The sequence below is a fragment of the Talpa occidentalis genome, unplaced genomic scaffold (genome assembly GCF_014898055.3).
Source record: "Talpa occidentalis isolate TD23 unplaced genomic scaffold, MPIMG_talOcc4v2.1, whole genome shotgun sequence".
In the NCBI taxonomy this organism is placed as follows: Eukaryota; Metazoa; Chordata; class Mammalia; order Eulipotyphla; family Talpidae; genus Talpa; species Talpa occidentalis.
Genome location: NW_026555331.1, coordinates 125,939,185 through 125,964,853, shown reverse-complemented (window position 1 = coordinate 125,964,853; position 25,669 = coordinate 125,939,185). Strand labels below are relative to the sequence as shown.

At 36.1% G+C, this 25,669-nt stretch overlaps 1 protein-coding gene across 9 annotated transcripts in view; it reads left to right on the top strand.

The window, feature by feature from the left end:
- The window catches only part of IMMP2L (inner mitochondrial membrane peptidase subunit 2), a 732,784-nt gene that overhangs the window by 32,883 nt on the left and 674,232 nt on the right, over positions 1–25,669 (top strand). For all 9 annotated transcript variants that reach the window (XM_054692558.1, XM_054692555.1, XM_037511708.2 and 6 more), the window contains 2 exons: positions 3,513–3,649; positions 24,639–24,742. In XM_054692558.1, coding sequence (XP_054548533.1) covers positions 3,515–3,649; positions 24,639–24,742 — 239 coding nt within the window. In that variant the 5' untranslated portion in view covers positions 3,513–3,514. The remainder of the gene's footprint in view (positions 1–3,512; positions 3,650–24,638; positions 24,743–25,669) is intronic.

The following is a 25,669-nucleotide window of genomic DNA, read 5'->3' as shown; positions in this document are numbered from 1 at the left end:
CAGGAATGGCCACTGAGCAGGTTTTCTATGAACCAGCAGACCCGGTAAAGGAGGAATCAGAGTTCTCAGTGGTTTTGCAGGCTTTTATTGGGATTTACCAGGTACACGACAGGCAGGGGCGCTGGGGGGCCGGTAGGGTGGCAGGCCTCCCAGCCTCCAGCAGGTCTTCACTCTGGGCTCTCTGGCCTTCTATCGGCTTCTGCTTCTTTTGCTTTTCTCTCGGCTTCTGCTGGCGTCCCCGTGACGCTGCCCTTAAAAGCCTAGTCGAATCCCATCTACCTATGCCCACACCCTACTCCAGGTGCCCGCCATCAGGCATGCATTCAGGACCGCAGGGTTCTGTCATCTATCCTAATGGCGGGAGGGCAGAAAAGCCTGATACCTTTTACCTGACCCTACACAACTTATATAGAAAAGGAAATGCATTAATTTTAGGAAAATGTATTTTTGCTTATTATTTAAGTAAGCATAGATTTGTGTGTTTAAAGCCAGCTTTTTTTTTTTTAAATTTAAAATAGTTAAGTCGTCAGATTGGTTGTCCAATGAATTGTCAGCCTTTTTTTTCCTATTTGAACTGAAGTGCTTATTACTGTGTGTGGGTAGAAAGATAAGAATTTCTAGGGCCTCCCCGGTGGCGCAGCGGTTGAGCGCTGGGTTGCGAAGCTACCCGCGGCCTCTGCGGCGCCGGTTCGATCCCCAGCTGCTTCCTGGCCACCGGAGGAGGGTCCCACATGGCGCGCAGACCTCTCCTGCCGCCCGCTGCTCCCCTCAGCAGTGTACTTCGGTCCTTCTGCCTGCTCTGCTCCCCGCTCTGGCTCTGGTGAATTCTCTCACCCTCCCGCGCTTCTGACTGTACCCAGTGCTTGTATAAACAAAACAAACAAACAAATAAAATAAATAAATAAAGCATGCCTCTATTAAAAAAAAAAAAAAAGAATTTCTAAGGTTCTTTAAACTCTCAGGTTTTCAAAAACTTGCTATAGTCTGTTGTAACCTGCATTGACTACATAAAAGAATGGTAGTCAGTTAAATATACTGATTGATCTATATATAGGGAAGAATCTTACTTAAAATTTTTTGCCCTATTCAGTGCAACAGAGACTGAAATGAGAAAGTGAGGTTTATTTATCACGATGGTAACTAGATAAAGACTATTCCTACTCCTTATTATCTCTATATTAAAATGACTTCTTAAGACAGTCTTTATGTTGGTTTCTAATATTAAAAAAAAAAGTTCAAAGAAAAAAATAGTCCTCTTCTTCATTCCCAACATCTAGAATTAACCAGAGTTAGCATTTTGATAAAGCTGTTGTTCCCCTCTATACTTTTTAATTATACAAGTGACATATAGGTGTTTATTAGGCAAATAAAACATTAATAATGTCCTATTTTAAATGCTTTATCTGCTTATATACATTTACATAGAAAATGTAATTTTGTTTACTGACTTTTTTAAATGACAGACTGTATACTTAGCCATCTTTATATCTTCTGCCCTTAGCTTGGTGTTTGGCTGTCGATAAGTATATGTTTACTGAATAAAAATTTAGAGTTAATATAATAAATTTTGCATATACTCCAATCAAATTGCACTTTTTATTTTGCCCCTAAGTCTTCACAAATGCTGCTCCTTTTGCCTGAAATGCTCAGGTCTTACCTCAAATGACTTTTCTTTTGGAAGACTCTTCTCAATCATTTTCTGGTGGAGAGTTTTCCCTGCTTGTACTTCAGGGACATTGGGTCTTTCTAATGCTCATTTTCACAGGAGGTATTTAGTTAAGGACAGTCTCCTTTGGGTGTTGTAGGGTAAGGTAAAAAATCAGGCTTTTCTGTCCTCCCGCCATCAGGATAGATGACGGATTCTTGCTGTCCTGAATGCATGCCTGATGGCGGGCACCTGGAGTAGGGTGTGGGATAGGTAGATGGGATTCACCTGGGCTAAGACTGGGTTTTTAAGGGCGGCGTCACGGGGATGCCAGCAGAAGCCAAGAGTAGAAGCCGAACGAGAAGCCGAAAAAGAAGCAGAGACGCAGGAGAGCAGAGAAGCAGAGAGAACCCGAGAGAACGCCAGAAAGCCCAGATAGAATGAAGACTTGCTGGGGGCTGGGAGTCCTGCCAGCCTTCTGGCCCTCCAGCACTCCTGCCTGCCATGTACATGGTAAATCTAAATAAAAAACCTGCAAAAGCCACCAAGGACTCTGACTCCTCCTTTACCCCATCTGCATGGGATCCTAGAAAACCTGCCCTGTGTCTTTCCTGCCCCTACAGGTGTATAACGGTGGAGGTAACAAGGACTGTGTCTAGCTGCCTCTTCACTCCTATATCCCTAGCAACTAAACTATGGCCTTGCATTTAGTGAGACTGAGTAAATGGGGAATTGACTCTGAGCATGACTTCAGTACTAGTGTGTAACTCAAGGGGTGGCAAAATAGAGTGCTTTGATAGATCACTCTTGCCTTTTGACACGTCTTCTCATATCTCTTCTGTCATTGTTCATACATTTTTAGTCTTGTCACTTTAATCTTCTCTTTATCTTGACCACTAGAATAATTTGTTCTCCTGTATCCATCTTATTCCATCCAATGAAATAGAATAGACAAACAATTAGGGTCTAGTTGCATTACATATTTTGATCTCATACTGTTTTGTTTTTCATTGCCTGAGATAGTTAAGGGATCTTGAGAAAATCTGGAAATTCAGCAAGTGGCTAGAGAGCTAAATAAGGGTTGGTAATTAGCTCTATTGAATTCACATGAAGTGATTTTTTTTTCCTCTGGTCTCATTAGATTTTGTATTAGTTTGGATCAGTTTGGGCTGCTATAACAAAAGCCAATATTGTAGTTTGAACATGTTGGAAAGTGATTTATTTCTCATTTGATAGCTTGAGTGTAAGCAATGCAGGGCAGTTATGGTACCTCCATAACTTCTATTTTGTTGCTTAGTCTTATATTTTGAGATGACTACTCCTTCTCCTACTTCTCCAAGCTACCTTGTAATCACAGGTATAAAATGGGAAAAAGAACAGAAAGGGCATGCTCTTTTTAAGAGCACAATGTGCAAGTATATAATTTCTGCTCATATAAAATTCATTAATCTAGTCATATGGTTACCCACAGCTGCAAGGGAGGCTGGGCAGCCATGTGTCCCACTAAAACATCTAATACTATAGAAGAGAACAGGTATCGGGATAAGGAGCTTCTCCACATAATATTTAGTTAGCAACAGAAAAAGATTTACTTTTGGAATGTTTATTTTTTTCCTTATTGCTGCATGATTAGAAATTTTCCACTGAAATTATCATGTGGGCTTCAGCTACTAAAAAGAATTCTCCCGCATTCATGTGTTTACCTTTGGGATTTTAAGGTAAAATTTTTCTAATGGCTACAAGGATCAGTGTGAAATATATGTATCTAGATGAGGTTGTTCTCCCTTAACTCTTACTTTTCTTATGCTGTTTTCATTTTCGCCTTTTTCGGAGGCTGATGTCATACTTGTTTCTTTTGTGTTTTTAGGTATGGCACAGTCACAAGGCTGGGTGAAAAGATACTTGAAGGCCTTCTGTAAAGGCTTCTTTGTGGCAGTGCCTGTGGCAGTGACTTTCCTGGATCGTGTTGCCTGTGTGGCAAGGGTGGAAGGAGCATCCATGCAGGTAACAAAAAATACAACTTCCTTTGTCAAAACGTGTGCTCATTGTTTCTCAAGTACTAGAAATGAAATTTTTATGTGCTATTTTCATGCTGGGAAATGAAAAGTCTTGAAAAAGTTCTTGAACTTAAAATTAATTTTAATAAATTTCTTCATAAGGTCTCCTAATGCAGTTATGTTATAATCAGAGTAGAGATGAAGAAAAATAACTATCAGAAGGATTTCTGAATCTGTAGGTTTTTTTTTTTTTTTGTTGAGGGAATTATAAATGTAGTCGCTGAAGAATTTTGCTGAATGACACACCATTTTCTGTGGTGGCCTAGGATTTTAAAAAGTGTAAGTCTCCATTTTTGAAAATCTTTTTAAGCGCAGTTTATTAGTATGATTGCAGGATGAGTTTGGGTGCAATTCAGTTACTTTGTTCACACACACACACACACACACACACACTTTGAGTGGGCAGAAAAATCTGGAGCACTGATCTCATGTATTCTAGTGTTCTTTAAGCATGTTGCTGATTGAAAAGGTTAAGTGCAGAACTTTGGAGAGTAGATTTACAAAAGTTATACGTGAATAGTCCTCTTGAATAACTTAGAGAAAACTTTATTTTTCTAAACTCGATGTTTAGAACCTAGCTGTTTAAGTAAGTTTGTGCAATTGAGAAGAAATTGGGTTTTTAATATGATTTTTTTGTTTGTTCTTAGTATGTTTGAAATTTATGCATTGTGCTAAATAGCTGTGTGAAGGAAATAAAATGAATATATAAGCTTAATTAAAAACTTTAAAATGAATGACTATCAGAATTCAAAGTCATACAGGTAATAAATCAACTTAGATTCTTTTGTTTTTGGGTTACTTAGAACTAGTTAAGGGTGTAAACATCTGTTTTAAGGAATTAAAGTGAATTTGCTTTATTTATTGCAGTTTGTATTGAAAAACAAATTTCTTCTTGCATTCTGGCCAGTGAGATTCTTAGACTGTATATTCTTTGTGTGAGCTAAAGGTGCAGAGTAGGACATTTACTTCTATTTCCATCACTTAAGAGTAGTAAGGCCTTGGCCAGGGTATTCTGAGCGCAGACCTTGTCTCTCAGATTCTCTCCATAGTGGCATCATCAGCCCAAAGCAAACTGGTCACTTATATGAATATTTGAATATAAATATATTCTTATGTGGTACTACCAACATAGGACAGGATTTTTAGGTACATGGTTTTATTCCTAGATGCAATTTAATACATTTAATACAGATAGTTGCTTTAATTTACAATTCCTACATCTTTAATTTTGAATTCCTGGCCGCTTCTTAGACCCAGACCTCAGAGAAAACTAGTTTTATTTTCCCTTCCTGAGTTTTGAGTCAGATCCTTTATCTGAGATTAAAATTGTCTTTTCCACAGCTACCTATATCCTTTTTTGGGGGCCTGGATCCCTTTTAATATATCCAGAGGTATATTTCTTTTGGTAATAAATAATCACATTAATAATAATTTTCTCCAATTTTATTAGTGCAATTGGACTACACAATGATCACTCTCTTGAGATGAATTTTTGCAGAACACAAAACCTTACCTGGATCTGATGATATTCCAGAGGATCACGTGGCAATCATAATATCCCAGTTTTCATGTTTTTAGCCCAGTTTATACCCACTCAACATCTATGTTCATGGTATGTGCTAAGAGCTAAGAAAATTCACTGCAAAATTCAAGAAATTTATCATCTTATGAAAAGGCAAGGTTTATCCTTGTTAGAAGTGTAAAGTAAGTAGTGTCATTCTTAAATGCCAGTCTGTTGATGAATGCCAAGTTTGCTGCAGATACATTAGAATTTCGTGCAGTATTTCTGGACCTCACCTTCCAAAAGTCAAATTTGTTACCTTGGAGTCTGTTTAGTGTACTGTGTACAATTTCCTGTGCTACTGGTTACAGAAAAACAGCTTGAATTGGCTTAGATATATAGGCAAATTTATTGGAAATTTATTATGTAACCAGGCGGAAGGCAGGAGTGTGGCAATTGTCAGGGACAACTTGATCCAAGGACTTGAGCACTGCCAGGGTGCTCAGTCTTCTCTCTGTTTCTAATATCTGCTTCTCTCTACTTCTTGGCTTCGTGCTCTAGGACCAGCTTTCTCCACTATGCAGAGCACATGGCTGCTGGCACCTCTCATGCCTTAAGATGCCCAATCTCATCACTGAGAGAGCTCTTTTTTTTTTTGGTCTTAATTTCAGTTTTGAAAACACAGAGGAAGGACTGATTGATTTAGCTTGAGTCACACACCCTAGCCTATACAAGTACAAGATCAACTTTTGCCAGCAGCTTAGGGTGCCATGATTGGTCCAGCTTTGGACAGGTGCATACCCCAGGCCTGTGGCTGAATAAGAAAATGGGAGATTATATTGAATCGCCTTCCATGGACTTTTAAGTTGAAGTAGGAATGACATTTTCCAGAAAAAGGGGGGTGCTATTTTCAGAATAAAGGGGAAAATATATTTTAGGAAGAAAGGAAAAATATATGTTTATTATAGTTGGTCTGTATTTTAGGATTTTAGTCTGCTTCTCGGCATAACAGATTATTTATAATTTCATTAGATATGACTAAATCATAATCAAAATTATTTACATGCAGAAATTGCTGTGATGAGATGTGGTAGTTAATTAATTCAGCATATTTTAAGACATCTTTTCTACTGTACAGCTTTGATGAGCTGAACATGTTTAGATCATGGAGTTCAGCAGAATTTTGGAAAAAAATCTTGTCTTTAAATTTCTCTAATGATGCAAGTACTAAAATAGCTGGCGAGGTGTGTGGAGATCTCTGTAAGTCCCTAAGCATCCTGCAAGGAACACACCTGCTTTTATTGACTCTGCAGCCTGAAAATTATATCTGCTTTTTGGCAGTTGGTTGATTTGTTGTAAAGGGGAGGAGTACTCGAATGTATAGTGATGTCTTCTTATACCAAAGATTAGATGTATGAAAGGAAGACAGAAAATCAAGAAACAAGCAAGAAAAAAAGTAGAGGAAAGGAAAGAAAATAATAGATTAATTGGGTGGCAGAGGTTGATGGAGAAAGTCAGAGAACTGGAGAGAGGACTGGTGGTAAAGGGACTGAGGACAGCAAAGTGCTCCAGAGAAGGGGTTGAGAGGCCTCTTGGTGAAATCTCCCTTAGAACTGTACCCTTGAGTGTACATCTCTGTTGCACGTTTGTGTATATGTCACCTAGCCATAAATTCTACATATCAGTGTTCATGGAAGGGATCTGTGTACCGTTTTGAAGGATTTCTTATTGGCGCAGTTTATCTTGAACTTCATTCAGTGAGTAGTACTGTACTCCCATGTATTCAGGTAGAAAGATCATATCTAATCATTTCTGTCATTTCAATAGATGAATAATTTTGTGACTCATGATGTTGTTTGAGATATGGACCATAATGAAAACATTGGTAACTGTGAGTTGAAATGAGGAGTCAGTTAATAGCTAGTAAGTGCAAAATATTGTATTAGGTGCTATGGGGGGATGACAAATCAGGTACAAGTAATTTTACTTCAGCAAAGGAGGCTCAAGAATCATTAATCCTGACTGATAGATACATCTTTAGATGAGATTAATACAGAAGATGTCTAGCTGTCACAAAGATGTGTGGCCAGTGCCTGATACATCCAGAAATGAAAACTTGTTTGGTTTAGCATACTGTTTTGGAGAATGGATCTGGAAATTTAATTTAATTTATTAATTTATTTTTATTATTTTTTAAAGATTTATTTCCTTATGCATACAAGAGCTGGAGTACAGGCCAGAGGTGCGACAGTGTATGGGGGGCGCTGAGAGGATTCACAGGACTCAGAGTGGGGAACAGAACAGGCAGATCAACCACAGTACACTGCTGAGGGGAGCAGCGGGCGAGTGAGGAGAGGTCTGCAGCGCCGTGTGGATTGCTCCCTGGCCAGCCAGGGGTTGAACTCGTGCTGCAGAGGCTGTGGACAGCTTCACAGGCTGCCGTGTTAACCCTTTGTGCCACCAGGGAGGCCTCTAATTAATTTATTTTTAACAGAACAGCTACAATAATTTTTACTTAAAATTTTTAGCACATAATAAATACTTATTGAGAAATAGAATAAGTGAGCAAATAAATAAGTGAATCTCTGGTATGCTGAGTATGAACTCTGCCTTCAAAAGGAACAATCATCCTGACTTTACTGGCCATGACACTTGGTAAGGTTATTAGCATTATTATTATTGACTAAACATAAGCGGTACCAGAAAACAATACCTTAAACCCTCTTTTTGTTGGCCACGATATTAACTTTTAGTATGGTAACAAACCAACCCCAGAATTTTGTTGTTTATATACAGATCTTCATTTCTGGATCATGACTCTGTGGATTGACTGTAATAAGTACACTATAGGTTTGGTTCATTCTGTTTCATGTACCTCTCATTATGGGGTAGAGACTGAATGAGTCATGGCTGCCTAAGGTGTGTTATTTTTGTAGGGGATAGTAGGGCATAATAAGGCGAGTGGAAACACTCAAAACCTCTTAAAGCCTCAGTTCAGAACTTCCACTCTACTCTTCTTGACACATTCCAATGGTCGCAGCAAGTCACATGGCAAACCAGCCGGTGAGATCACTGTTTCACCTACTGGGCTACTGGGAAGTCATGGCAACACTGGGGAGGGGAGGAAAGGGAGGAAGGGTTGTGAGTAGGTCAATAAATCTCCCATGACCACTGTGTCTCCAAGGACATAAGGCTAATTTCAGAAGTAATCTAAAATGTTGTTTTTTTACATTTATGTCTACCTAAAATGACTCTAATCTTTGTAGTTCAAGATTGACAAAATTGGACTAGATTGAAATTCGGCATCACTAAATTTTTAAATGGATTGATCTATTTTAACTATCTTTGGGTTTGAAATAGCCCAGGACTAATTGGACCATTATTTTTGAGTGGCTTTTCATAAAGGTCAGTGTGCAACTTACAAACATGTTATTTAAGGAAATCTAAGAACTGAAGGAGTTACTCTCATTAAGAGAACATTCAGTATTAGTCCTTTGGAACTTACTGAGTAAATACTGTTACAACAACACTGTATTATGCACTTTGAGTAACAAATTTTAGGTAAGAGCTATCTAAGGTTTTTCAAAAATTCTGTTGGCTTAGAATTTTAATTGGTGAAGCTCATTTTGGGACTTCCCCTTTAAAATAATCTTTATTTTTGGGCATTTGGGTTGTTTCCAAAGCTTAGCTATTGTAAATAGTGCTGCTATAAACATAGGGGTTTAGGTATCTTTGGAATTGATGTTTCTGTGTCCTCTGGGTAAATACCTAGGAGTGGAATTGCTGGATCATATGGAATCTCTATGTTTAGTAGGTCCAGAAATCTCCACACAGCTCTCCATAGTGGTTGGACCAGTTTGCACTCCCACCAACAGTGCAGGAGAGTTCGTACATATACACCATGGAATATTACTCAGCATTCAAAAAAGATAAACACATGCAATTTGCAGCAACATGGATGGCACTGGAAGGGATCATGCTCAGTGAAATAAGCCAGAAAGAAAAAGAAAAATACCGGATGGTCTCACTCATAGCAGGAATCTAGAAAACTTAAATAAGGGACCAGGAAAAAGAATAACTATAAGAAAGAAAATGTCAAAATCAACAAATAACTATGAACCAGAGACACTCTGTGGGGGGTGGGGGGCGGGGAAAGGAGGGCTTGGGGTAAAAATAAGGGGAATATAAAAATAAAATTTAAATTAATAAAAAAAGAAAGAATTGTATGGGGACTATAACGATAACAAAAACACATACATTGTACAAAAATGAAAAATGATGTAAAAATATATTAAATAAAAATTTAAAAAGTAAAAAAAATAAAATAATCTTTAATTTTAAAACATGACTTAGTGGTTCATTTTTTTAGGTTAGGTTGTCCCATATTAATTTACAATTCATTAGGTGTTCCCACTAAATGGATAGAGGTGATCAAATATGGGGAGCCTCAGCTAGTTGGCATAAGTCATAAATGAATATTAACTTTTTAATGATGTGATAGACTTCAATGGAATAATAGGTTTCACTTATGATTTTTTTTTAAAGTAAAGTTGTATAAGTATAGCCATTTTAGGATGAGATATATTTTTTGCAGTGCTTTCCACAAAATGGATACTATTACAAATTGTTGATTAATAATTATTCATACTGACCTATTCCCCACTAATGCACATGAATCACTTCTAGTTGCTGAAAGGTTATCATGAAAGTTGATGCACTTTTTTTTTTTTTTAAGAAGCACCACATTACCCAACATTAATTTAACTCAGGAAATGAAGACTGATATTGCATACAATTGAAACTACAGAGGGAATTTATGTCGGTGGAATCTAATTATTCAAATTAGAAATTCAATCGCTTACAGAGGCTTTTAGAGGAAAACGGTGCCCTAGGAATAGTTTAATGACCTCACACCAAAGTTTGAGATTTTATTTGAGTGAGAATGCCTGCAGCAGGGTCACTGATTCTTATAAAAGGTGTATGCCTTCTACATTTAAAATTAAGATTTAACACTTTTAAAAGTAAGTGAAAGAAATAATTTTAAGTGTCACTGTCCTGTTTTAGTTACAATTGCTGCATAACTTTTATACTGTATATACTATTTTTCTCTATTTTGAATGACCAAAGGGGAAAATACTTAAAACTTTACTACTTAATACTGTCTCACTCAGAGTTCAGAGAAAAATTATTATGCAGAGTATATTAGAAAATTAAAGAATGAAAGGGGAAATAGAGTTTAATCAGTACTGACATCTTTATTCATTAATAAAACACGTTCATTGGTTCAAAATTGTCTTGCCTTTAGCTGCTTGCATAGATCCCAAAGAAACTGGTTTGTAATAACCTCTTAGACTCCTACCTGGCTCTTTGCAGTCATTATCTTGTTTCCTACTGAGTTTAAAATGAAAAGTGCTATCAAAAAACAAAGAGTCTGTGTCTGTCTCTCTTTCTCTCTCTCACCCTTCCCCCGCCCCCCTTTCTCCTTTCTGTCACCCTTCTTATTTGGAAAAATTAAAACCTATAGTGGGCTTAATATTCAATAGCTAATGTTGGTTGTAATTATTATTTTTCCATTCTAAGAAGCTGGATACAAATAGATTCTCAAGAAGACAGATACGGTGTGATTTATGCACCAGCATTTAAGATAGAGTTCAGGGTTTCATGTTACCTGCTGAATCTGCACTGCCAAGAGCTGTGAGCCACTGGGCACACAGTCCCTCTGATGCTGGCTGCTCGGAGTTCTTACCTCCCTGGTGGGTTGGAGCTGATTTTGGAGGAAGCTAGGAATTAATGTTGGCGTACCTGTGAGCTCTCGTCCCAGATTACCTTTAGCACAGAAATCTTACTTGAGGTTTTTACCCCTTAGGACATTATGCACTTTGATGTAGTTCTGCAACCTGTCATTAATAGAGAATTCAAATAGATCAGTTTGTATTTATAGCAACAAACATATGTGATACTGAAACAGCTGGTGGGTGATAAGTTTATAATGTCCCTTCATGGATTTCCTTTACTTCCCTTGATACAGTAACAGTATGCATCTGTTTCATATAGCCAAGGATATATCTGTTATTTAAACACTGACTTCATAACATACTGTTTTTAATGTCAAAGTAATTTTAGCCTTACAGCAAAGTTGTAATAGTAGTACAAGCAACCTCCATGTGTTCTCTGCTTAGATTCACTAGTTTTCAATATTTTTTCCACATATATTTTATTTTCTTCCTGTCTTGTTCCCTCTTCCCTCTCCTGTCCTAACTCTCTCTCACTGTACATATATATACACACACAAATACATACATGTCTCTATGTGTAGACACATACAGACACATACATGTGTCTGTTATCCATGTATTGGCGTAAATACACGATGTTATTGAACCATTTGAGAGTAGCTTGCATCCATCATGCCTCTTTAACACATACAACTTCCGTATACTCTTGGTTGTGATGTTTGCTGATTGGTATATTAATGCTTTTCTTTTACAGATTTTTTAATTTAATACTTTTTTCAGATTCACATGCATAGGATTTAGGAACATGAAGAGATACTGACTCAAGTTCTAAACTTTATATTTGGAAAACAGCAGACATTTGAGGTAACTTACCTAAGTTCACACAGCCATTAAGTTTTATAGCTGACCTGAGCTAACTTTGATAATGCTTTACATTTTACTGTCCAGTAATTAATACAGTTTTAATGACCACAGAGGAATCAGAAGACAAGATCCTAGGTTCGTACAGGGAAGGCAGTTGGAAGAGAAATCCTGAATTAAGACAGGAGTACAGCAAAGATAAATCTTTAGGCATGGATAAACAAGTACCAAAATCTGTCAGAAAAATTGTCTGTCCTGCTGAAGCTCTGAGTAGAGGGGGAAAGCCCTAATATAGATTTGAGGTTTGAATTCACGTTCACTGCAATTGAAAACTGTAAACTGAGATATTAATCTACCTGGACCTGGGTTTGGAGCAGCTTCAGGCACCTTACAGGAGCCATCAACTGTCCTCCTGGGCATATGGAAAGTTTGATGAACATAATCTCACAGTAAAAATATCACTCAAGGAAGCAAGCACTGTGAGAGTAACAATCTTTAGCAGAATCAAACCTTCAAGACTTCAGATATTGGATCTACCAGCTATTGAATTTAGTGTGTTCAAAGAAATAAAAGGCACTGCAAATTTGTTGAAGCAAACTGCCGATTTTATCACTGGTGCTTTAATATATTATTAAGGTATGATGAGCAAGTTACACAAAATCCTTATCTTTTATTGTATGAATCTTATAAAATGTTCAACTAAGTAATAGCTGAGATGTACAATAATATGAGAGGAGGAAAAGTTGAGTGGGTTATACATGAAATAAGGTTGACCCCAGTTAATAATTGTTGAGTCTTGATGATGTTAAAGATGGTAGTTCATTACACTGTGCTGTATACTTTTTTTAAAAAAAAAAAAAAAAAAACAGCTTGGTTGAGAAATAATTTATATGCCATTGAATTTTCACATTGTAAGTGATTTAATTTTTTTAAAAGATTTATTTATTTATGCATTCAAGAGGGGGGTGCAGGCCAGAGATGCAGGGGGCGAGAGGATTCACCAGAGACAGAGTGGGGAACAGAACAGGCAGACGGACTGAAATACACTGCTGAGGGGAGCAGCGGAGGAAATTGGAGAAGTCTGCCTCACCATGTGGGTTGCTCCCTGGCTGGCTGGGGATCGAACTCGTGCTGCCGAGGCTGTGGTTCTTCATAGTGTGGTGCTTTAATCCCTTGTGCCACCAGGGAGGCCTGATTTAATGTTTTTAAATAAATTTATGGAGTTCTATGGTCATCACCTTTTAGAACATTGCCAAAGAGGCATCCTTCACACCAGTTTGTAGTTAATCCTCACTCCTACTTTTGCCTTAGGCAGCCAGTGATCTCTTTTATACATTTGCCTTTTCTGGATATTTTCTATAAATAGACCATACAATATGCAGTCTTTTGTGACTTTGTTTATTATACCATAATGTGTTTTGTGGTTTATCCATGTTGTTTCATCAATAGTTCATTCCCTTTTGTTGGTGACTCGTATTGCATGGTGTGGATCCAACTGACTAGCACTGCCTGCCTCTCTTTCAACCTTTGTTGCCAGGTCAGTGAAAGTGAAGGGAACATGCCTGTTGTCACTCCCTCTGGTGGGACTAGAATACCAACTCCCTGTTCAGTCACACTTACACCGTGGTATTGGCCCCATTTTTCCTTTGATATTGTCTAGATCATGTTGGGTATTATTAAAATATTTTCTGTTCTGCCAGACCATTAAATTTCTGGTCCTTTGTCTAGAGAGATGTGTCATTCCCGGCCACCCCGCCCCCCCCAAGGCTGTTTTTGTCCTGCTTGATGTTGGTTCCAGGCTGCAGGCTTTTCCAGCATCCTATCGAAGATATATGGGAGGCAAAAAGGAAACCCAGGAACTCACAATTGTGTTATTTTTTAAGTACTAAAGTCCTATCTTCTCCTAAGTCCTCTTTCTACCTTTTATTCTTTCTGTATTTGTTTGTTGTATTGTATCTTGGTTATTTCTGTTGTAGAGGACTTTTGATGGACACAGATACTCCTTTTTAACTCAAGGCCATATTTTCACCTTCCCTAGTAGTCCAGTGTTAACTGAGGACTGACCAAGGAAAAATGGGTAAAATTGAGATGCCATTTTCAGGCCCGACTCATAAAAGCTGCCTTTGTTATCTATCCATATTCTCTCTTCTCCTGTCTGCTGGCGGGATATAAAGGATCCACTTAAGGACTCTGAGGTCACAGGAGATGATGGATCTGCAAGATAGAAAGAAACTGGATTTCTGAATGACTATGGGTAGTATATCCACTCCTATTGTGTTATGCACTGGGCTTTGGGGGTTTCTTTTATAGGCAATTAGCCTCTTTTTACTATATAACAAACTCATTACTATAACTTTTCCTCTCTGCTTTTTCTTACCTTATGCTCCTTTTAAAGATCAAACTTAAGTCCTATCTTCTTCATATAACTTTTCTTAATTCCATTATTCACTTATTTGAAATCTTATAGTAGGTAAATTTTATTAATTATAAATTCTTTTTTATTGTGCTCTATCTAGTCCTCTAGTTATTTCATGGGTTAAAACTAACTCTACTTTGTAAGCTTCCGAAAGAAAAGGGACCGTATTCTTCTCACCTACCCGTTCAGAAGGATGCTGAATAAATGCATATTAAATTTGATCTTTGAAGCATTGAAGTGCCTGAATAATTAAACCTTACAAAATAAGATAAAATGAAATTATCATCATTAAATTTTTTTTTCTTTGACTTTGAGGGTGTTTTTGCACTCTTCACCTGAAAACTTTTTAGCTCTTTGATGAATCTATCATATTCTTTATGGCAGAGATTTTCAAACCTTCTTACCCATGACTCATATTAAGTAATAAAGTTTTGTATTGTACACACATACACATGACTGGAACAAAAGTCTCATGTAACAATACTTAAACCATAATTATCGTCATTATGTGCAATGCCCTCTGATATTTTCTATTCTGGTCGCAACCCATTAAATTGATTCTATGACTCACTCATTGGTCATGACTGTAATTTGAAAAATGCTGCTTTACTGCTGGAGGGAGCCTTGAGAGGGTGAAGCTTCACAAATTGAGCTATAACTAGGGAGTGGAACATGTTAGCTTTTGATTCTGAAAATTTAAATGTGGGCTTGTCATAAATGCTTTAAGCAATAAGTGCCATGTAAAGGAGGAGGAAACCAGGGTCTGAGAAAGTTCTCTTGCAGTTAGTGTGGGCACTTAGGCCTTCGGGTTCTTTTCATGAGGATTTCTGAACCCCATTGTAGGTCTATGATTTGAGTCTTTGCCTAGGATCTTCGAATCTGCATTGTGACAAGCTCTGTAAATACTCATTTGAGAACTGTTTGCTTTCAGAGAGCCCCAACTCTTGGGTGAGAATAATTGTTGGGGGACAGCTAAACATAGGAACTTCTTTTGTTTAAAAATGCTATATGCCATTTTTGTTAAAACTTTTGAATTCTAACTCTTCGTACCTTTTAAAATATTTAATTTTACTCCCATATTTTAGCTGTTAAATTTGTCATTCTATATTTGTGATAGTTTAACTTGTTTTATTGTTTCAAATCTTTTATACCAATGGTGATAGCAATTAAAACTATCTGTCATTTAATATTTTGCTTACTAGTTTATAAATTTTATTGTTATTTCTTCCTAGCTTTCATATTATTGTTTTTCTACTTTATTTTTAAGTGTCTATGCTATACTTTATAATTTATCACATGCCTTTAACAGTAGTTACTTTTTAAACTTTTGCTAACTAGTTTGAGTTTGTTTTCACCTTTCCTTTTTTTTTCTCTCTCTTCCTTTTTACAATATAAACCTGCTTTCATTTTCATAGTTGTAAAAGTGTCTAACAGGAAGCACAAGAATATCAGTTGGGTGAATGACCCATTCACTTAGCATGGGAGCCTTGTAGATTTTTACAGTAATTCCTCCCAATTAATCACACCTCCCTCATTGATGTGCATAGTTTTTTCCCACATTGACTTTGGCCATGTAACTTACTTTAGCCAGTGAGACATCAGCAAATGTTATTCAAGTAGAAGCTTGGTAAACGCTTATAAACTAGGAACATGTGAAAAACTCAGGCTATCCTGCTGAAGGAGATGCTGAAGGTCAGTTGAGGCATTCCTGGCTAATCAGCCTCAGTTCATCATTTGACATGAGAGTAAGGCTATCTTGGACTTTCCAGTTCCATCTGAGCTCCAGATGATTGCAGCCATGCTAATGACTTCCAGAGACTAGCAGAGGATCTGCCCCTCAGAGTAGCACCCAAATTGCAGGTTCACAAACAAATAAAAGGTGGTTCTTTGAAGACATACTTTGGAGTAGTTTGTTATGATGTAATAGATGACTGAAATAAAAGTTTGTATGATGAACAAACTTTGTATGAGGTGTATGATGAGGTGTTGCCAAAACAAAAACCTAAAATATGTGGCATTGGTTTTGGGACTAGGTAGTAGTTGGAGTTGGAAAAATGGTGAGGGCATTGTTAACAGAGGCTGGACAAATGACAAATTGTTAATGGAAGTTGGGGAGGAAGTGAGGAAGCTGTTTATTGGAGATTGGGATGATTGTGACTCATGATTTATGGTTCTGAAACAGTTTTTAAAGATTTACCTACAGGAACTTGGAATATAGAAGATGTATGTAATGAATTTGTAAATCTGGCTAAGGAGTTTTCTGGGCAGAGTATGGTATTTGTCAAATGACTTCTTACAGCTTTTTATAAGGTATGAGAAGAGAAATGAAATTAAAGCAGAAATTAGAGGAAAAATAGGGTTACCGGCACTTTCTGTGTTAGAAACTAAAACTGTATCTCATTCCTAGTGTTTAGCAGACAAAAGATTCTCAAAGTAAGAAGTCGCCTCTAGTAAATACCAAATCTTTATGGTAACACATTTTGTTAAGAGCTCAGAAAAGATTCAAGTTGTTACTTAGTAGATGCTCTTAGCTACAAAGGTGATTTTAAGCGTCTCAAGGGTTTTGTGCTATAGCAGCCGGGGCAGTTCCAAAGTAGAGAAAGGTCTAGCTAGAAAAGAGTTACAGAGGTAATGCAATGAACCCCAGTTAGATGAATAGCAAGTCTACAAATTTTAGGGGCACTGAATTGGCTTATACTAAAAAGGGTGGTAAATTTAAAGATTCCTCTGGGTCCTGAACTTGCTGTGAATGGGAACATTTATTTTTATTTATTATTTTTATATTTTTTCTTTCATCACCATCCTTTTTACTCCTCTTTCTTTTCTTTCCACTCCTCCCATCCCCTACCCTGAACCTTATAAACCTCACTTTATTTATTGTGGTCTGCAAGTTTTTATTAAGTATTCTGCTTTGTTGAGTCACTTGCTCTGTAAATGTTTAGTGTTTTTGTTTTTCTGACTTACTGTACTGCACACAATTTCCTCAAACTCTTCCCATTTTGCTGTGAAGGGCAACATTTCATCTTTCCTTATGGATGAATAGTATTTCATTGTGTGGATATATCACATCTTCCTGAGCCAATGCTCTACCAGTGAGCACTTAGGTTGTTTTCATGTCCTTCCTATTCTAAGTTATGCTGCAATAACCATTATAGAACATACATTATTTTGAATTCATGGTTTTATGTTATTTGGATAGATGCCGAACAGTGGGATGGCTGTGTCATATAGTATTTCAAGTTTTAGTTTTTAAAGGTAAATCCAGATTACTTTCCATAATGACTGCACATATTACAGTCCCACCAATAGTGTAATAGGTTCCCCTTTCTCCACATTCTCTCTGGCACTTGTTGTTGGGGGTCTTTTTGGTATGTTCTCATGATATATTTCACTGTTGTTTTGACCTGTTTTTTCCTTATTAAAAATGATGATAAGTATTTGTCCATGTGCCTTTTGATCTTCTGGATATACAATTTTTTTCCTTTCTCTTTTTCTCTCTTCCTTCTCTAAATTATATCTTACCAATTTGTTTTTTCATTTCTCTGTTACACACAATTTATTTTGCCAAACATACACAGAAAAATTTCTAAGATTTTTTTTTTAAGATTTTTAGTGACTTTTAATATCAATATATCATTTGGCGGCAACCATTACTGATTTACTCAGTTTCTTATTATTATTCAACTGTTATAAATAATATACCATGTATATCATGGTATATTCATTGTAGCACGTTTTTTATTTTCTTCATAAATATGACTTTTCTAGGCTTAAGAATAAGGCCACCTTTAAGATTTTAGATGCATTTTGTCAAATTGCCTTTCAGATAGTTTGTAAAGATTTTTATTTGTACAAGCAATACATGGGAGTGCCTGTTAAACGTTGATGTGTCACTGTAGAGTACACAGGTCAACCAATTAAAGCAACTCAATATGCTTTCAAGGTAAATAAACCTGGCCTATATCCACTTAAAATTTGTATTAATACAGTTTTAAAGACTTGCTTTGTAAATAAAAATTAAGAAAATTAGTATTTACAGAAAGGTAAATTATTTTTATATGAATAAAATTTCATGCAGGAATATTGAAAGGAGGAAGAAACTATTTACTCCACTTCTAAGTGGAGAATGTTGAAGCACCATAAGTCTGTAAATAAGGGGATGAGATTAAAATAAAGTTATTTTTTACAAAGGCTCTGGATTTGTAAGGGTGAAGAATCACATTGCTGGCAGAGTTGGAATTCAGTAATTTTTCAATGATGAATGAATAAATGAGGAAACAGGAATGAATTTCATAACTTTGCATCCTTAACAAAGGCATGCTTTGTTTTTCTGTTGTCCTCTAATTTACATGCTTGAAAAATAGACCTCTCTTCTAGCACATGTGGAACGTGGACAAAGTCCTAACCTGTGAGCAGGGAGATCCCACTAGGCCTGTCTAGTCCAGGTGGGGCGACCATCCAGGACCAGCACTTACAGTTCTCAAGTGACTCCCTAAAGAGGGGTTTCTAATAAGATCTTCATGATATAGATGGTGGTCCTGTGGGGGAGCTTTTGGAAATTGGAGCAGGTGAAGAGCATATTATCCTATACTTACTAATAAAGTGTCAGTGCTTCTAGGACTTAATAAGCATAAATTTCCTGAGATGCTTTATTTTTGGATTTCTCCCATTCAACACTCAATTGTAATGCATATATGACTTTAGTTTTTAATCCACTGCCAGGTTAAGGACCCCAAGGTCAAAAGTTTACATAAAATTTTGAATTAGATGGATGGTCATTGTAGGGGGTGAGGTATTAAAAAAGGGCTTGTGTAATAAGTATCCTTTACTTGAGGGGGATGCCCCATTTTTCACTTAGAGCTTTGTGTGGACTTGGGTACCAATACGGTCCATTTTGTTCTGTACATGTCGTGAGACAAATCCGAGAACTCTAAAAGCTATACAAATGATAGTGCCCCTGAACAGCCAGGGAAGATGGCATTTTATACCATTTTATCTGTAGTTTTTCCAGATTATGGCATATAATAATTCTATAATTGCAATATAATTTAATTGTATTTCATGCTTTCTGGTCAGTGCTGCAGTGCTAAAGAGTTTAAAATTAATAGTACTATTTCAGTTTTTTCTATTTAACTAACATTGCCCCCATCAATCCCTCCCTCTCAGTCATTTCTCTAAAATAATAGTTTCAAAAGAAGCTTGAGGGCTACGGTGATTCTACTGGCTACTATTGGAGCCATCTCATTTAAAAGCACACAATTTAAAATTTAAATATTTTATATTTTATATAACTGGTATGGGAGATGCCTGAAAATGTTGAAAGCACTGCTATCCAAGAAGTGAGGTTAAAACCAGGCTTTGTTGGTAGACTTTTAAGTAGTGAGTTTTAGGCTGTGAACATTTTTTAAAATTAAAAAAATATGTAGAAAGAAATTACAAACCAGAAAATGCCATTTACTGATTGATGACTGTAGCTAAATCTTACAAGGTAAGATCTGTCATGTTTCTATTTAATTCTCTAGGGGAGTTTTTTATTTTCCTAAACCAAGCCATAAATTCCCCTCAAACTGTCATGGTAGGATTTGAACTTAGACACAATCTGAGAATTCGGGATACCTTGACATTAATATTTGTTTGTAGGACTAAAAATCCTAGTGGTGGGAGGGCAGAAAAGCCTGAAAACCATTTACCCTAGACATGTGTACATTTGTGTTTGTATTTAAAAAATGAAAGTTTAAAACATGAATGTAATGTTTTTATAGGACATTACATAAATATAGACAGTATTTTTATAGAAATCTGTAGGCATAGAAAATATAAGCAGTTGTGCCTAATGCATTTGAGGAGGGATTAATTCCTAGAGGTAGGACAATTGAAATCCAAAATAAAAGCTGACTTTACTTACTTAAAAGAAATGAACTGTCCCCTGAGAATTTAGAAATGAAGGGTAGGCTACACAGCCTGAAGATTTCCAGTTTAGTATTTAAAAGGAGAAAACATTAAGGGCAATATGTAAAGCTTATATACTGTTAATTACATATAATTCTTTCTTGTGGAGAAAAACAATATACAGCAGGTACTTGAACTTCGTTATAGTGTTGGTGAGAAAAGACAATCCCTCTGACTTTGAAGGAAATCAAGTTCCTGGAGGAATTGTTTTCTTTGTACTGTTTTTGTATTAAGTTGCAGTTTCCAGGAGCCTCTGTATTATGTTAAGTGAGGACTTATTATATTGGATTTGTTTCCTTTGTTCTGCTGTTGTCATCACTATCATCTTATTTGTTGACTGTTTACTCTGTATCATGCACTGTGTTAATTAAGAACAGTGGATCCTCTCATTTATTTCTCATAGCAACCCTATGAGGTAGGTAGTAAGTAGTACACTCCCCATTTTATTATATATGTAGAAATTAGCGTAGAAAGGTTATATACCATCTCTGAAGTAATCTGGCTAGTAAGAAAACAGAGCCAAGGTTTGAACAGAGTTTTCTGTCTTTAGAGCAAGGGATTTTGAAAGACTTGTTTTAGTTGTTTGATTTTCAACCTTAGGGGTCCATGGAAGAAGGTAAATAATAGATTATGAGGAAGCAAGTCCTTGAGGAGAAGATGGCCAGAGCAGCTGTTAGGCTTGTTTTGTTCTTTGTCATTAATCTCTAGGATTAGATGTTTTCCCTCTTACCAGTGGAAATCTAGACACAGTCACACATTTTGAGTTATAGTTGGAAACTCCTAGACTAAAGGTCCTCTGAGGTATTTTACTTAAAAAAAAAAAGGATATTTTCTATTGCTTATAATTTTGATGTAATCTCTGAAAATCTAGAATTTAAAGTATTAACAAGATGACAAGAAAATATGGATTCCTTGGTTACATCAGGTTTCCAAAGTTTATGACTTTTAATTTAGCTTTCATGTGTATAGCTTCTTTGATTTGGAAAGATTGCCTGCTCTGTCTGATGAAGCATAAACTGTCAGTCCCACAAGGCAAAGCAAGATGTAAAATTTCTAAGTTATAGCATGGCTTACTAATTTTTCTAAAATGATGTATTCAAATGAGATTTTCTTTATTTTTCATATACATTTTTTCATTTTGAAGTTAGCACATTGTTTTTCTTTTTGAAAGTTGTTATAGAAAACTCAGGAAGTAACAGTGTTCTTCCTTTTTAATAAATTTTTAAATTGATGTGTAGACAAATACGGTTTTTATAGTGGTATAGAACAGTTTTTCAATTTCAGAAAGTTTTTCTTTATGATAAATGTTAATTCATATTCACAAATGAACAGTGAAGAAAATAGTTATATTCTGTTGTAATTAGCATTATTTCATTATGGATAATAATAAAGCACTGTTCTACTTTATTCCATGACTTAAATTGCCTAAGTTGATGTGACACAAAAATTTCTTCCTCTGTCTAAAACATGTTTTCATGGAAAGAGATATATATATTGCTTTGGTAATGTGCATTGCTTGGAACTATTTTATTTAAATGTGCTTTTTGGAAATATTTCAATTTTTTTAAAATTTAAGTATTGAAATACTGTTTCTAGTCACTGTTCTGGGCACGCAAAAATGGATATGACATGGTTTCTATATCTGAGAAGTTTCCAGTTGAGTGAAAGAGTAGTTTATGTAGAAAGATATGTATAATATAGTTGTTAAGAGCTGTCATTGGGAGTTGCATAACTTGCTAATGGAGGTCACAAATGGAAATGATCAATTAACTGTATGGAGGAGAGGAAAGGTAAAAAAAAAAAAGCCTTGTTGTTTCCTTTGTAAAATCAAACAAGGTCCTCCAGGTGTTGACTGATGATTTTAAGTAGACATGCTTCCTTCTGGGATTTTTTCCCCCCCTTCATAAATCTTTTGCTTACAAGATATTGCTACTTTGTTGTAACAATTAACATTAGAAAGTTGGTAGTTGAGTGAATCTGTAAGGGAAAGATGGATCCCAGTGTCAGGATTTGAGTCTATGGAGATTCTTCTGTCCCCAGCCTTATACTTTCTTAATTTCTGCAAGGCAGTTGTATTTTTTTGTTTCTTTGATTTTTATGAAGGTTTCACAGAGAAGTCACTACCTGAGATGTACTTTGAAAGGTAAGTAGAATTTCTGGGAAGGAGGTAAGTATCATCATGGGAGACTCACAGAGAGTTAGAAATTGAAGATGACTCAATAGTCTTCTAGTATGGGGTGAATGATAATACTGTTAAACAAGAAGAGAAATATAGAGGTGTAACTGGAGTCTGGGGACTCTGTTTGGACTTTATAATTTGGGCAGTCTTTGGGAATTTCATTAATTTTTTTTGATTCTTTACATTAAAAGTAGTTATTCACCTTACATGCCCAGGTGTTAAAAACATAGAAACAGAATGGTCTCCAAATGTTTGTAAACTTTTGGAGGGAGAGTTAAGTAAATAATTGTAATACATATTTAAATATTCTGTGACAGAAATAATCACATGGTATGATGTGGAAACTTGGGAGTTTTGATCATCTCATGAAAAAGAGGGTAGGAATTGGGAGAAAGATGAGGAGTGGTAGGAAAGAATTCCTGTTAGATAGCCCCACAGGGTTCAAGAGTTGTTTTGAAGTATGAGTTAACCAGATGGCAAAATGTGGAAAGAGAGGGAAACAGTGCAGGCAGAAATAGTTGCTTATAAAATGCTTTGAAGTTGTGAGTAAATAATCTATGTATAGGGCTTTGCTTGTGGTTGAGTTTAATTCATAGAAACTGTAATAGTGGGGATTGATAGTGACCTGTAGATCATGTGAGACTATTGATTTTTATCTATAGCCCTATAGGTAGTGTTGGGAAGCTAGTGAAGAATCTTGAACAGGGGAATGACTTAATCAGATGAGATGTTCAGCAAACAGTTAGAAAAACAGTTGGGGTTAGATTATATATTTGACTAGGGGTTATAATAATGGATAAAAAGTGATTCCTGCTTAGTTGTGGAAAGAGGTACACAAGAGTTACATTACATGCTAAGTGTCATTGTATGAAGTGCTATGGATTCAGTATGGAAATGGCGGAAGTGACTTGTGACTGCACTAGGGAGCCATTTGACGAATGGATGATATTTGTAACTGAGCATAATAATGAGATTTTTCTAGGCCAGGAATATGAGGACAGAGATTAAATAACTGAAGTTTTTTTTATTTTCCAGATCTAGTGTGCTGGAAAAAAGTAACCATCATAGGATAATGGTTGAAGATCTTCTAAAAGCTACATTTTGAGCACTGAGTAGGGTGTTAAAGTCTAAAGAGAGATTTAGGGATCATCACATAATGGAGTTGTGGGAGCGCTGGACATCTCCAAGGATAAACAATATTTTTGGGGTTTAAAAACCTGAGGATTCAAAAATAAGGTCATGTTAATAGCCTCCACACAACATTTCTACCACGTTACCCACATCTGCATTGTAGAAAATGTACAAATAATTCCAGAATCTTCAAAAGGAGCAGATCTCTATTGCTTTAGCAACTTGTGGTTGTCTTACATCCAGTTTCCTCATCTCCAACCTCAACCCCCCTGCCTCCTTTGTGGTTATGGCTCCATTTACTGCCATTGTTTATTGAGGTGGATGTCCTTAGTTGTGGTTTGGCACCTCTCCCAGAGAAAGTGCTGTTTTTCCCAATGACAATCTCAGAGACTCTGCAGAAGAAAGTAGTGAGAAAACTCTCCTAGTTTTTCTTAATGTTTTGTCTCACCAGTCCCACCTCATGCCTCAGACTTGTTATCCACAGGCTCCGTCTGTATCCCAGTCCAAGTGACAGGTATATTGGTTTAATGGTTCTGCAATCAGATTTTTGTGCTTGGGTTGTTCCCAAACTTCAGTTTCTTGATTCTTGCCCCATCCACCCATGGGCACATGTGGACTAGTCTAAGCATAGTAGGTATAAACTGGGACCAGGACCTTCGCTGCATGATCTCTGGAAAAGAGTGGTCCCGACAGAAAACCCCACATTCTCCAGGATTGTTCCACGTCTTGTTTCTTCTATTCCCTTTGCTTCATATGGGTGCTTTTGGGGTTAATTTTTTATTTTTCTCAGATAGAACAATGAGGTATACTGTGATAGTGGGATTAAATCCTATGTGAATATTCTTTTGGGAGGTTTGATTCACTCTGTATTTTTAATTTTTCTTAAAGCTTTCCATACCTATTTACTGGAGTTTAGTAAAGATTTGAATGTCTAGCACATGTTCCTTTCAAATGAGTATTGGTAATGTATTTTTTCTCTGGTTCACCTGTGAAGAATCCCAATGAGCCTTTTTGAAAACTCATCATTTGCAGTTACTTTAGAACAGCAATTTATTGAAAGGTACTATATTAGAAATGTTTTATTGCACTGCATAGAGCTATGAAGTGCAAGGAACCATGAAGATTGAAAAATACAAATGATAGATGTGTCTCTCTATTTTTTAGCCTTCTTTGAATCCTGGGGGGAGCCAGTCATCTGATGTGGTGCTTTTGAACCACTGGAAAATGAGGAATTTTGAAGTACAACGTGGTGACATTGTATCATTGGTGTAAGTAAACAGAAACACACTATATTTTTTAAAATTTGTAAAGTTATTCACAATAATGCTTAATTAGCTGGTAAGCCACTGTTAATGCCATGCTGTGAATTATTAAATTAGTGGGTATATTTAAAATATAACACCTTTAGAAATTTGATATGGAAAATGCTATAGAAAGGATTCTTTTATATTTAAAGTATATCAGTTCATTGACATGCTTGGATCTGGTAAATGCATTTAATAAAATGTTGATTAGAAATTATATTCATGACCCAGAGTATAAGCATTTGGTATTATTTTGAATTAATTTGAAATTTTACATCTTGTAATCAACTTTTATGTTACTCTCATGCTTTCTTAGGTTGTGTAGTTACAAAATATTCCTAGAATATAATTATGAAATTCAGTGACACACATACATGTATATATACATACAAAGATCTATCAGAAATTTAACTGAAAAAAGGAAAGTTTAGAAGACAAGTCAAATGGAGGCTTTTGTTTGGGACCAAAAGGTGGCACTGTTTCTCTGTTAAAATATTACGACTGCTTAGGAACCAAAATTTTATTTCAATTTTAAGGTAGAAAAGGAATGTCAAGGTGTGTATAACTGACACAATAATATAATACATAATCCTGGTACATGCTTAAATTGTGTTTAGATTTGAAATTTTTGTTTGTTTTCAAAATAAATTCACGCTAAGAAAACTAACAGAACCTGTCTAATTTCTAATGGCTTCAACTACTTATAAAAATATTTTAATATGATTCCCTGTTATGCCATTTGGTGCATTGGAGTAACAATTAATGTAGCAGTTACTGTCATTTGTTTTAACCCGTAGTAAAATCCTACTGTTTTGTGAAGACTTTCAGTTTTTATTTCAGACTCTTTTCAGGAATGATTATTTTTGTTAGATGATAATTTATAATTGTCTG